At 44.9% G+C, this 11,623-nt stretch overlaps 2 protein-coding genes across 4 annotated transcripts in view; one reads left to right on the forward strand and one right to left on the reverse strand.

Moving 5' to 3' along the window:
• The first annotated feature begins 4,087 nt into the window (after positions 1-4,087).
• LOC123068675 (C-type lectin receptor-like tyrosine-protein kinase At1g52310) lies at positions 4,088-7,681 on the forward strand. 2 transcript variants are annotated; one of them, XM_044491287.1, is made up of 4 exons: positions 4,088-4,344; positions 5,056-5,484; positions 5,577-6,147; positions 6,764-7,681. In XM_044491287.1, the coding sequence occupies exons 1-4, from the start codon at positions 4,119-4,121 to the stop codon at positions 7,344-7,346; spliced, it is 1,809 nt and encodes a 602-aa protein (XP_044347222.1). In that variant the 5' UTR covers positions 4,088-4,118; the 3' UTR covers positions 7,347-7,681. The 2 variants fall into 2 exon arrangements, with proteins under 2 accessions (XP_044347222.1, XP_044347223.1); XM_044491288.1 differs by having other exon boundaries at positions 4,157-4,344; positions 5,580-6,147.
• The window catches only part of LOC123068674 (uncharacterized), a 5,044-nt gene continuing 1,030 nt past the window's right edge, over positions 7,610-11,623 (reverse strand). Inside the window, exons 2-11 of one of the 2 annotated variants that reach the window (XM_044491286.1) lie at positions 10,977-11,094; positions 10,634-10,761; positions 10,370-10,520; positions 9,918-10,096; positions 9,430-9,667; positions 9,246-9,335; positions 8,973-9,118; positions 8,775-8,882; positions 8,581-8,669; positions 7,610-8,426 (exon numbers count right to left, since the gene is read on the reverse strand). In XM_044491286.1, coding sequence (XP_044347221.1) covers positions 7,829-8,426; positions 8,581-8,669; positions 8,775-8,882; positions 8,973-9,118; positions 9,246-9,335; positions 9,430-9,667; positions 9,918-10,096; positions 10,370-10,520; positions 10,634-10,761; positions 10,977-11,094 — 1,845 coding nt within the window. In that variant the 3' untranslated portion in view covers positions 7,610-7,828. Of the gene's footprint in view, positions 8,427-8,580; positions 8,670-8,774; positions 8,883-8,972; positions 9,119-9,245; positions 9,336-9,429; positions 9,668-9,917; positions 10,097-10,369; positions 10,521-10,633; positions 10,762-10,976; positions 11,098-11,623 lie in introns of both variants that reach the window. The other variant, XM_044491285.1, reaches the window with a different exon arrangement.

The raw sequence follows: 11,623 nt of genomic DNA on the forward strand, positions 1-11,623 counted from the left end.
CATGGAAATACCGCATATAGGTAGGTATGGTGGACTCATTTGGCACAACTTGGGTTTAAGGAGTTGGATGCACAAGCAGTATTCCCGCTTAGTACAAATGGAGGCTAGCAAATATATTGAGAAGCGACCAACCAAGAATAGAAAATGATCATAAACGAGCATTAAACATAACTAACACCGGATAATGCACCACAAGTAGGATGTAACTTCATTGCATAACTATTGAGTTTTGTGCTTGTATAGGGAATCACAAACCTTAACACCAATATTCTTACTAAAGTATAATTACTCATCAACATGACTCACATATCATTATATCCATATCTCAAAATTATTGCAAGGAATCAAGTTTATAATATACAATGATCTTCATGAAAGTTTTTATTATATCCCTCTTGAGTATCTTTCACCTTGGGACTAAATTCATATATTACCATTGCTACTAACAAGCTCTCAAATAAATTTAAGTGAAGTACGAGAGCATAAATATTTAAACAAAACTTTCAACTCTCAAAATAATATAAGTGAAGCATGAGAGAATTTCTTCAAAATATAAACCACCACCATGCTCAAAAAGATATAAGTGAAGTACTAGAGCAAAGGAGCAAAGCAAATTGGGCAAAGAGGCGGTCGTCGCAGAGCTTCCAAAGCAAAAGACGGCGTTCCATACGACCACGCTCGCCCGTATGAGCGATCGTATAGATTGCCATCACCGCCGCCTGGTTAACTATATTCTCCCCATGAAGACGGATCGTGGATCAGACGCCGGGAGACAGCAGAAACTTGTCCAGAAGTAGGAACCGTAGCCGCCGGAGTCATCCGGAGGGAGGAACCGGCAAGAAGGAGGCCGCCGCCTCCACCCTCCTCATCAAGGAGGCCTCAACATCCTCCCCACTATCATCATCATCATCATCCATCTCTTACCCATTGTAATCTCAAGAACCTTAGGGGAATACCTTGTGTGTTACATGTGTGAATTGATCATGTTTTCCATCCTTGGTGATATGATGTTTGTTGCCTTCACAAGTGAGTAGTCCCCTTAGTTCTCGGGGATATGGATGAATCCTAGTGTGTAATAGATCGATTGATATTAGGACTTGATATCCTCTTTGCATGTTTATTTTAATGATCTTCTTGATGTTGGGTTAAGTCGACCATCCAATGTATGCCAATTTTGCACTGAAGATTATTACTATTGGCGAACCATGTGGTTGCGGAGGTGGGTGACGTGACAGGCCCCATTTCCCTTCATAGAGGATCGTTGGAGCAGGGGGTAAAATGGAGACCATTTTGGTTGCGTGCACGGAGACATATTTCCCATTAATTACCTTTTGATAACCAGAGTGGGGAAGAATGGTGGTGGCGTATGTGATACGAAGCTGCCGCGTGTATGCACATATTTATACTGGCTCCGCCCACAATGAGAAACATGTAAAGTGGCTTAGGAATCTGCAGTAACATTCCGTTTTAATTAGGCACCGCTATAGACGCACACTAGAGGGGATTCTGGACTCCCTGAGATTGCTTAAATCCCATCTGTGTCAAGTCTCTTATTTACAACTCTAGTTGTTTACTCTAGTTAAATTATGTACCTTTACGCTTGCAGCATAATTTCCATTACTTTACCACTGCTTTGGATCATTAACAATTCATAGGCATCTACTTAGAACCATTCAAGAGACAAAATATTGATTCATGTGCTCCCTGTGGGATCAATACTCTTACTTCGGAAAAGCTACAACTACAGGACATCACCTCTAGATCTTTAGATCGTGCACCATGATTATTAATTCTACGTCGTGTATGGGCCAACCTTCTTCTTGTAGGTGCAGTCGTCTGGATGTATAGGTGACAACGCTTCCCTCTTTCATGAGTCCACATCTGATTCACCATCTTCCGCACCGGCAGGGCCTCCCCCATCCCCCGTGCCTTGCACTAGCACCGCAAGCACTCAATGCACGGTGCACTTGTGGACACCCTATAATAAGGGCTCCCCAAGTGTTGTTTCCTCCCCTTTCAGCTTTCTCTCATTCACAATCGACCTCCCTCACCTTTCCCCTCTCCCCTTGGTGTCCAGCAGCTCGAATTCGAGCAAGAGCTCCGCTTTGGCCGCCAGCATTGACCTCCACCTATGGAACCCCACTCTCATCAAACTCAATTTGAGTGTGCTAGATAGCCTACCTAGCAACGAGGACACTTGCACCACTCCCAGTCAACCTAAGGAGGGTTGTATCCTGTGCCCCAATGATGCTCGTCACTACATTCAACCACGACCAATGCTTCACTCTCCTCGGCCCTGCCTTGCACGCGCGGTTACGACCAGCCGCCGCGGTTCGCTCCGCTGATCATGCCAGTACACCGAGCGTCCAAAACGATGGCCAGAAGCACCGGCAATCGGTCGCCGACGCCGCCTCCCTCCCTTTTGTTAGTGCCCACATGGGCTCGAAGAAGAACCTACCAGACAGGCCCCACGACCTCCTCCGTTCCCAGCTATAAGCATGAACGACCGGGCCCTCCATTTGAGTGGAGATTATTTCTCTCGGGACCATCTCCCTGCATCAAAGGCGTACTTCCGCAACCTGCCTTCGAAGTCACCTCGCCAGATGCGTGGCTGAGCTGTTGGGATGAGCCCAGTAGGCATTGGTTAGCTATGTTGCGCCCAGTGCGCTCCTTTGTTCCAAATCTATTTTGGCCTAGTAAGGTATAATTTCTTTTTCCTTTTATCTTTATCTAGAGAATTCATAAATCCATAGAATATTCATTTGAAATCTAAATTTGATGATTCAAATTCCCATATGCTTCTAAATTCATGGCAAATTTTAATAGAGTAGTTATATCATTTTTCTATGGGGCTTTCCTGGGCTGTACGTGATAAAACCCGTATTCTTCATATTAAATCCATCTTTAAAAATTCATAAAATATTTTCCATGTCTATAAACCCAGATTTTTTCCCAATATTCTTCTCTAGACCATACCTATTTGACAGAAGTGGTTTCATGGTTTTCTGAGCACTTTATGTTTCATGTTTTTATTGTGTGGTTTATTTGCTATTGATTTTACTTTCGACTACTAGAACGTGATCCGAAACAAAACTTACAAAGAGGGATCAGAGAAGTTTGAAGACCTTGCTGAGCCAGACAAGCATCCGCTTTGACCATGTCAACCCCTATACTTAGATTATACTTTACAAAATTATTTTATACGCATAAAATGCTATCTTTGGTATAGATTGCCGTGTAGTTTAGCAAGTAGCTAAGACCCAAATCCTTTGATAAGATGATACCCCTTTTATTGATAATGCCCACCTTTGTCATATCAGTCATCTCGTAATGTGACAATCCATTTATTTTCCACAAGATAAAAAAGGTAAATATATACCATTAATGGATATTTGAAATTTATATTTCATACAAGCATGGCATAGCTCATAGTGATTGGATGATTTTGCAATATCAATACAATGTGATATTCTGGAGTCTATTTCGGATCTAGGGAGCATATGCTCCTGGATGAACAATAAATTCTAAATAAATAGTAAGTTTTTTAAAAAAAAACTGTTTTTTTAGATTCCATGTTCTTTAGTTGTGTAGATTTTTATGTTAGTGTAACAAGCATGTTTGTGCTTGAATTTTTTTTTTGTAACGGAATACCAGTGCTTCGTCAGTGAAACAAACAAAATTAAGAGTACCATTTCGTGTTCGACTTGTTTCTTTTAACAGGTCAAAATGCTTAAGTCTTTCCCTAAATGTTTGCGAGCAACATTTACATGGAAAGAGACATCCGGTCGACTCGACTACGAGCCGCATATGATGACTTTTATCAATCTCAGTATGATAGGGCGGCTCAATCTCTTGGAGGCGTTCACAGAGTTAGAGTGTGCATGTATGTGTTCAGAGTGATGAGTGTAAGTATTATATTAAAAAATATATGGCCATTAACACATATAATTTTTTTTCAGACATTTGACATCTTGTAGAAAAATATTTTTGATGCGCGGGAGCGTGTGCTTCCGAGCCGGTGAAAAAAATTATCTCAAAAGAAAAACTGTGGAGTAAAAAGGGTATAGCAACAGCGACTGGAGGCAGGCAGGGGCCAGGTGAGGTGGGCAGTGGAATTAATGGCGAGTAGTCAAGACGGTGGGCCCACCCGTTCCCTTCTTCCTCTCCTCCTTTCCCATCCATCCCAGTGCGAACTCCCAGTGAGAACAAAGCAGAAAGAAACGCCGCCCCTCGGAGGACGGGAGACCGACCACCGGAGCAAGGGGGCGGCCATGGCCATGCCCCTCGCCCTCGTCCTCGCCGCGTTGCTCCTCTCCGCCGCCGCGCCCGCGCTGGCTCACACCCGTGAGTATACTGCCACCGTCTTCTCTTTCACCCCCTTCACTCTAGATAGATCCATGACCTCTTCCCTAGGAGTGTGTTCCTGCCTTGCTTGTTCCTCGCGAGAGCCGAGCGCCTGACCAGCTCGGAGTCGAGCTATTTTTCCTCACTCTCGTCTGCAAGGTCTGATTGATAATAATTTTGTCATATGTATCTTTTCTTTGCAAAGGGCGCACACAAATCAGAAGATAAATACTTAAATAAATTTGTCTCCCGGCTTCGCCAAAACATGTGATTTTGCTTCACCAAGGCCGGCACAAAAACAGCAAATCTGCGGCACCTCGTTCCCCCTATCTGATATATATACTGGTGGCTGGTGCTGGTGTGCCACAACTATCAAGCGTCAGCGGCTAGATCCGTATAATATAATATTCCCTAATGGTTTACTCTAGTGCTGCATCTGGCACAAAACGTGCGCTCTAGATTATGCTCCTGTCAGAAACCGATCATATGTACTTGAAATGGCTCGACTCTTTCTGGTTGGCAAGCCAGCCACAGCCCATTTTGGGCAGATGAGTTGGCCATACCTTGCAAAGAAAGACAGAAATTGGCAATAGGACATCAGGCATGTATGCATCCACATGTATAACTGTTTTAAGAGGCTCTAGATGCCATTGCCAATCCAATGATATTTCCCATAAGGTTATTAATCTCAATACTTTCTGTTTTCTGCAGCGTCATGCCCTGACGGTTGGCAAATCAGTCCTGACCGGCTAAAATGCTTCATGCACATCTCAAGCTCCCTTTCCTGGGACGGATCCGAAGCTCTCTGCCGCAACTTCAGCGGTCATCTGGCTGCATTATCATCAGTTCAGGAGCTGAATTTCGCAAGGTCTCTCTGTGGAGCTGCCTCCTCCGGGTGCTGGGTTGGAGGGCGTCGCCACAACACCACTGGTAGTGTTGGTGGCTGGAAATGGTCTGATAATTCGTCTTCTTGGAACGAGACCGCCTTTCCCGGTGAGCCGTTGCATCCCAATTGCACCGGTGCTCGCTGCGGTCTAGCCGCCAGTGACGATATGTGCACTTTGGTGACCAGTAAGCACACTGCACTTACCGGAAAGAAGTGTGCTGAGTCACATGGGCTGATTTGCATGATGAATCACGGTGAGTCTTTTCTGGTAACACTGAAGTACTTTTGTTTCGTTGCATGAAAATTTGGTTGCACTAACAGTCTGACACCCACTGATTTACACCAGAAGATAGATGCTACCATGATCACTGCCACAAGGAGTATTTCATAGTCCTCATCGTCGTAAGTGGCTTGATTCTCTCAACCACTCTGGCTGTTGTGGTTTGGCTGCTCGTCTACAAGCGAAGCAAGAAAAGGAAAAGATCACGTGAAGCTTCCGGCGCTTCAGCTACCGCGTTAGTGCCACCGCTATGGAAAGTGTTCAACAGTGAAGAGCTTAGATCGATAACCAAGAACTTCAGTGAGGGAAACCGGCTGCCCGGGAATGCCAAGACGGGTGGTACCTACAGTGGAACCTTGCCAGATGGATCCAAATTAGCAATTAAGAGATTGAAGAGATCCAGCCTACAGAGGAAAAAGGATTTCTACTCTGAGATCAGTAGAGTTGCAAAGCTCTATCATCCTAATTTAGTGGCTGTCAAAGGATGTTGTTATGATCATGGCGACCGCTTTATTGTCTACGAGTTTGTTGCCAATGGGCCGTTAGATGTGTGGCTGCATCATATTCCCAGAGGAGGGCGGAGCCTTGATTGGGCAACGAGAATGAGAGTTGCCACAACTCTTGCACAGGGGATTGCGTAAGTCATCCTAACTCTTGTCTCTTCCACTCTGAGAAATCTTTTTTTTTACTTATCTATTTGGAAAGTAATACTCCCTCCGTCCGAAAATACTTGTCATCAAAATGGATAAAAAGAGATGTATCTAGAACTAAAATACATCTAGATACATCCCCTTTTATCTAGTTTGATGACAAGTATTTCCGGACGGAGGGAGTAGTTGATAAAGCACCTGTGGTCTAAGCTGCAATTATTTTAATCCATTCAGTTTCTTCTTTCATAATATTGATGCCTGTTTGCTGTGTTTACCCAATTATTATGGTTGCTCGTTAAGTGGAACTTGTAGTATACAGACGTTTAATTCTTGGGAAAATGCTGGACATGCTTATGTTTATGTTAGGTTATAAATTATGATATAATTGCATAAGTCAGCTCTGGGTTCACCGTTTTACTGTTGTAGGTTTATAGAATGATTGCTGCAGCCTTGTATAATTTACAAGCAATATTAATTCTCACATGTCGTTTGTGTTCTATTGAAACACGTAACATTAATTCATTTGGCTGTCTTTGTCCCCACAGCCTTACATTTAATCACAACCATATTAGAGCATACTTACCGGTGGTCTTTTGATTCCAGATTTCTGCATGACAAGGTGAAGCCCCAGGTAGTCCACCGTGATATCCGTGCGAGCAACGTCCTTCTCGACGAGGAATTTGGTTCCCATCTGATGGGGGTTGGGCTGTCCAAGTTTGTGCCATGGGAAGTAATGCACGAGAGGACCGTCAAGGCGGCAACATACGGATACCTCGCCCCCGAGTTCATTTACAGGAACGAGCTGACAACAAAGAGTGACGTCTACAGCTTCGGCGTGCTGCTTCTAGAAATCATCAGTGGCCGTAGGCCAGCGCAGTCCGTTGAATCCGCAGGATGGCAGACTATATTTGAATGGGCAACGCCTCTGGTTCAATCACACCGGCATCTGGAGCTGCTGGACCCGCTCATCAACGACTTGCCGGAGATAGGAGTGATCCAGAAGGTCGTGGACCTCGTCTATGCCTGCACCCAGCACGTCCCCTCGGTGCGGCCAAGGATGTCTCACGTCGTCCATCAGCTGCAGCAGCTTGAGCTCAAGTCAGCGGCGTCTGAGCAGCTGAGGAGCGGGACCAGCACCAGCGCTACTTCACCGATGCTGCCATTGGAGGTCCGGACACCTCGCTGAAACCATCGGTCTAGAAACACCGCTGTTCTTCTCATCATCAGCCATTAGGTAGCGCATTTCTTGAAGCGTGGAGTGACCCAAGACCCCCCTGTAACCGTAAGCGCAACGACTTTCTTGTGGGCAAGTACTTAGGGAGAGTGAGGGTACTGGATGTCTAAACCCTCGTTCTTGCCATCGTCGTCGATGGCCATTTGTACCCCAGCTGATTTCTACCTTAGATCTCAACATGTCTGAGTTTAGCAAGCAACATGAATTGTTCAGTGTCTACCCAGTAGAAGCTGTTCATCTATGTATTTTCTGCGTGTTAATGCCAGTGTCTCATGATATATCATTTATCAACTTATCGTCGAGCTTCATATTAACAATTTGAGAACGAAAACATGTTGAGAATATCATTCTAGGGCTACACTGGATGAACTCATGAAGTAACTAGTGAAGTAGAAGGCTCTTGATTAATCTGCAGAGCAGAGTGAACTGGAGGTCTAAGAGACGGGCTTTCGCCGTACCCTGTTGAAGGTAGGTTTCAGCGGCTGGCTAGCGCTGGGCTCAAACGGCAGCAGCGGCTTCTTGGCCTGCGTGCTACTGACACCACCGCGGCCGGACGCCGTCGCAGCGCCCGCCGCCTTGCTGGCCCTCTGCTTCTTGGCCTTGGGGGCCTCCAGCCGCTCCAGGATCCTGGAGGTCTTCTCGTCCAGTGGCTTCACCGGAGACGGCAGCGTGGAGACCGGAGGCCTGGGGAATGTGGCCCTGGAAGAGGAGACCGGGGTGCAGAAGTCGTCGTTGTCGTCGATGATGATGAGCTTCTCCCACTCCTCGGAGATGCTGGGCGACGCCTTCTCCTTGGGCTGGCTCGGGAGCTTCTTCTCCCTGGGTTGGCTGGGGAGCCTGTCTTTCGGAACTCGGAAAGGCGATGCAGTCGTCTGCGGCTCGCTGAACGCGTAGATTCGGTCGGCGTCTCTGGCCTTCTCCCTTTGGCTCATGAACATGTTTCCCCTGGGACCCTGCAATGCTGGTATCTGTGGCTCACTGAATGAGTCAAGGTGGGTGGCATCAGTCACAGCATAGGCTGGGGCAATTGACCTGCAAAGTGAAGTTGAGTCAATCACAACTTCACAGACTTCGTGTCGAACATATATAGTCTCTTAGTAGCCAGCCAGGTAGCAAGTAAGAACTCAAAAATGGCATGCCAAGTGAAGCATTATGAAATTTGAAGTAATGACTGAGAATGAGGTACCCGAATTGCAGGCTATCCTTCACCAGAGAATTCAGCTTCGAGTGGAAACCTCTTTCATGGTGTAGAGGGTTGTATTCCTTCAGAGCAATCTGAAACACTTCCAAGTTGTTAGCAGGCATGTAGTAACATGCTTGAGAACCCAATGGCAACCACACAATGCAACTACAGAGACATGGAGCGGTCCGTGACCATACCTTCGATAAAGAGGTTTCAATTGAATTCTTGGTGTCCTTGCTAACAGTATAGTTGCGAGGTCGACTCACATCCGGGAGAGGCAGTATCTCTTCAGATCCAGCAAGCCTCTACAGCACAAGCATGTTCCTACCATCAGGGCCAAGCAAAAACAAAGCACACACCCTATATTGCGATAATTCAGGGAATGTTGACTCTACCCTCAGAAGCATTGGTCCCTTTTCGGATGGCTGAAGGAGATAATAACAGGCAAGAGTTCCAATTTTCATTGTTTCGGTGTTGCACGGCGAGGAGCACACGAGTCCCTGATCAAGCTTGAAAAGAGTTTCACACAGACCATAGAAAACTGCACGGCATACACAATACTCAGAATTTGGGAGCATCCAGGAAACTGCACATCTGATGTATATTGCAATACAAAGTAAAGATGGTCTGGGAAAAATGCACAACACAGACAATATGGAAATACTTACTCTGGGTGTTCTGATCCAAGCTCTCATCAGTTAGAGCAACTTCATCATTTGAGCTGGGAACCACAACATGAGATTTCCCCATTATGACTCCTGCCAACACACATTATCACAGAAGTTAACAGAGTAAAGATAAAATCTCGATATACTAGAGTATAATGTCTCAGTAGTCAAGAGTAGTGGGTACCTTCATTTAGCGAGGCTAAGTCAGTGCGCTCAATCACATCAAAAGAAATGGATGTAGAGGCTCGTCGCATGTTTGACCCACCTCCTGAAGTGGAAAGAAACAATACAGTCTGATCTCCAATCTTCACGGCACTATCAGTAACATCAGAAGCTGCAAGTTGGCGGCTCGTTGTTGGGCACAGCCATTTTGCCTTGTTTGTGGTAACATCATCTATGGGGCGGCCATGGCACCTGCATATCTGTTTAGCATGTTCCACATTAGCATAACCCTTGAAGAGACTAACAAATAGACGAAATGAAGTATTATAACATGACTACCATCTTGTCAAACGAAAAGCTAAAATCGATAGATACAAACATCAAATTTGCATGCACAGGATGAAATGAAACAGTCAAAAGAAAGCACCACATTCGTTCTGTTGTATGCTGTTGTATGTCTAGAACTGAATATTCATAGTCAAAGGTGGCTTGTGTAAATAATTGTATTACCTGACAATATGGAAAACCATCGATGATCTGATTTGCTGATGGATATATGCTGCAAGTTACTTGATTAACAGATTTAATTATGGGAACTCTGAACACCAATACAGCCTGCATCATCTCTTCCTTGTCATCCTTCAGCTCTTCTAACCACCTCTTGACTAGCCCATGCAAAACTTGGGTCTCTGCATTCCGAACATTTATGCTGTTAGGGGTCTTAGTGTTAGACGAAGTGTGAAAAGTTAACTTTGCAGTGCAAACAACTCATTATATGGGAGTACTAACCCTGGGATATCAATCAAATATCATAATATATAAAAGGTAAAATACCACAGTTTAAGCTACATGATCATATTATGTGTATCAACATGGCCAAGAAAGATGACCGTGTTGTCTAATGATAAACATAAAAATAAAAAGACTAATAGATGATTCCTGCTCTCATCAAGCCTCCTTACCAGGACTGTGTCTCCGTACAACACAGTTTTCAAGGTCACTGATTCTGTATATGAAACTGTTGGAGTTTTCAGAAACATCATCATACATGAACGCAGCAGTTTCTGTTTCCAACATTACAAACTCCACTGTAATACACTGTTCCGATGCTTCCTGATGAAACATATAGATAATAATTAGAGGAATGTCATTATCATGAGAATCAAATTGTGCATGAAGCAATACTCAATCCCTTTCAAAAGAAATCGAGAAATCAGCAGCCGTACCATAAGTGATCTTCGGAGAGGTTCTGTGTTTTGTGCAGAAAAACATATTGCAATCACTTTCTTGGAGATGTCATCAGTGGCCCAAGAATAGATTGCTCTGTTGCTAAACAGATTTTGCAATGACACGTCTGCAGACAAGAAATGCAGTCAGATAACTTCTCTATCTCAAGATAATTCCATGTATTAAGACCAGGCGAATTGACTTTGTTTATGCTGCTCAGTTCAGATAAATTTCCTATCTCAAGATAATCCCCTGTATTAAGAACGGGCGAATTGACTGCTCAGTTCATTTTCTACGGGCAGAACCATCATATACCGAACATAAAGATCATCCAAGCCATACCTTCAGTTGGCACAGACCCATGTTGCTCAGGATGGAAGCCATCCAGGGGCAAGTTTTCGACAGCATGGTGGAAATCTCGAAGGCTGAATTTCTCCCCGGGCCTATACGCAATCTTGAGCTGATGGAGGTTGACGTATTAGTAAAACTGAAAGGATCTTTTTTTTTTTGCGGGGGGGACGTATTAGTAAAACTGAAAGGATCTGAACAAGCGTACAAAAGGAATGCATCTGAATGGAGACCAATCAGTGGTGTAACAATGCAATGTCACAGCATCAGCGGCCTAACGCAATTTGCCTTTTCCAGGTGTGAGTCACTATTCAGTGCAGGTTGTTAGGCAATTCGCCTTTCCAGGCGTTAGGGGATCATGGCAATAGCAATCTGACACCAAATGCATGATTCAGTTAACCTATATGGGTGGTTAATTCGCCAATTTTTGCAGACACCACACACCGGCAACCAGAGGCAGGTCGGTGAACTGGCGTTCGAAAGACGAGCGGCGCTGCGCTAGAGCAGCAGAGCTCGCGTGTCAGAAATTCAGGATGCAATTGGATGAGTTAATGGCGAGGTGTTCGATTCGGAGCTAAGCAATCATACACGCAGCACCGAGATAACTAGCAGAATCGAAATCAACACTGAAATGCAGCAGG

The sequence above is a fragment of the Triticum aestivum genome, chromosome 3B (genome assembly GCF_018294505.1).
Source record: "Triticum aestivum cultivar Chinese Spring chromosome 3B, IWGSC CS RefSeq v2.1, whole genome shotgun sequence".
Taxonomy (NCBI): Eukaryota; Viridiplantae; Streptophyta; class Magnoliopsida; order Poales; family Poaceae; genus Triticum; species Triticum aestivum.

What these genes read in the sequence shown, in the direction of transcription:
- LOC123068675 (XM_044491287.1), top strand. Translation starts at nt 4,119, where the DNA reads ATGGCGAGTAGTCAAGACGGTGGGCCCACCCGTTCCCTTCTTCCTCTC. An exon ending in GCCCGCGCTGGCTCACACCC is followed by an intron (nt 4,345 to 5,055) that starts GTGAGTATACTG and finishes TGTTTTCTGCAG; the next exon opens with CGTCATGCCCTGACGGTTGG. An exon ending in ACTCTTGCACAGGGGATTGC is followed by an intron (nt 6,148 to 6,763) that starts GTAAGTCATCCT and finishes TTTTGATTCCAG; the next exon opens with ATTTCTGCATGACAAGGTGA.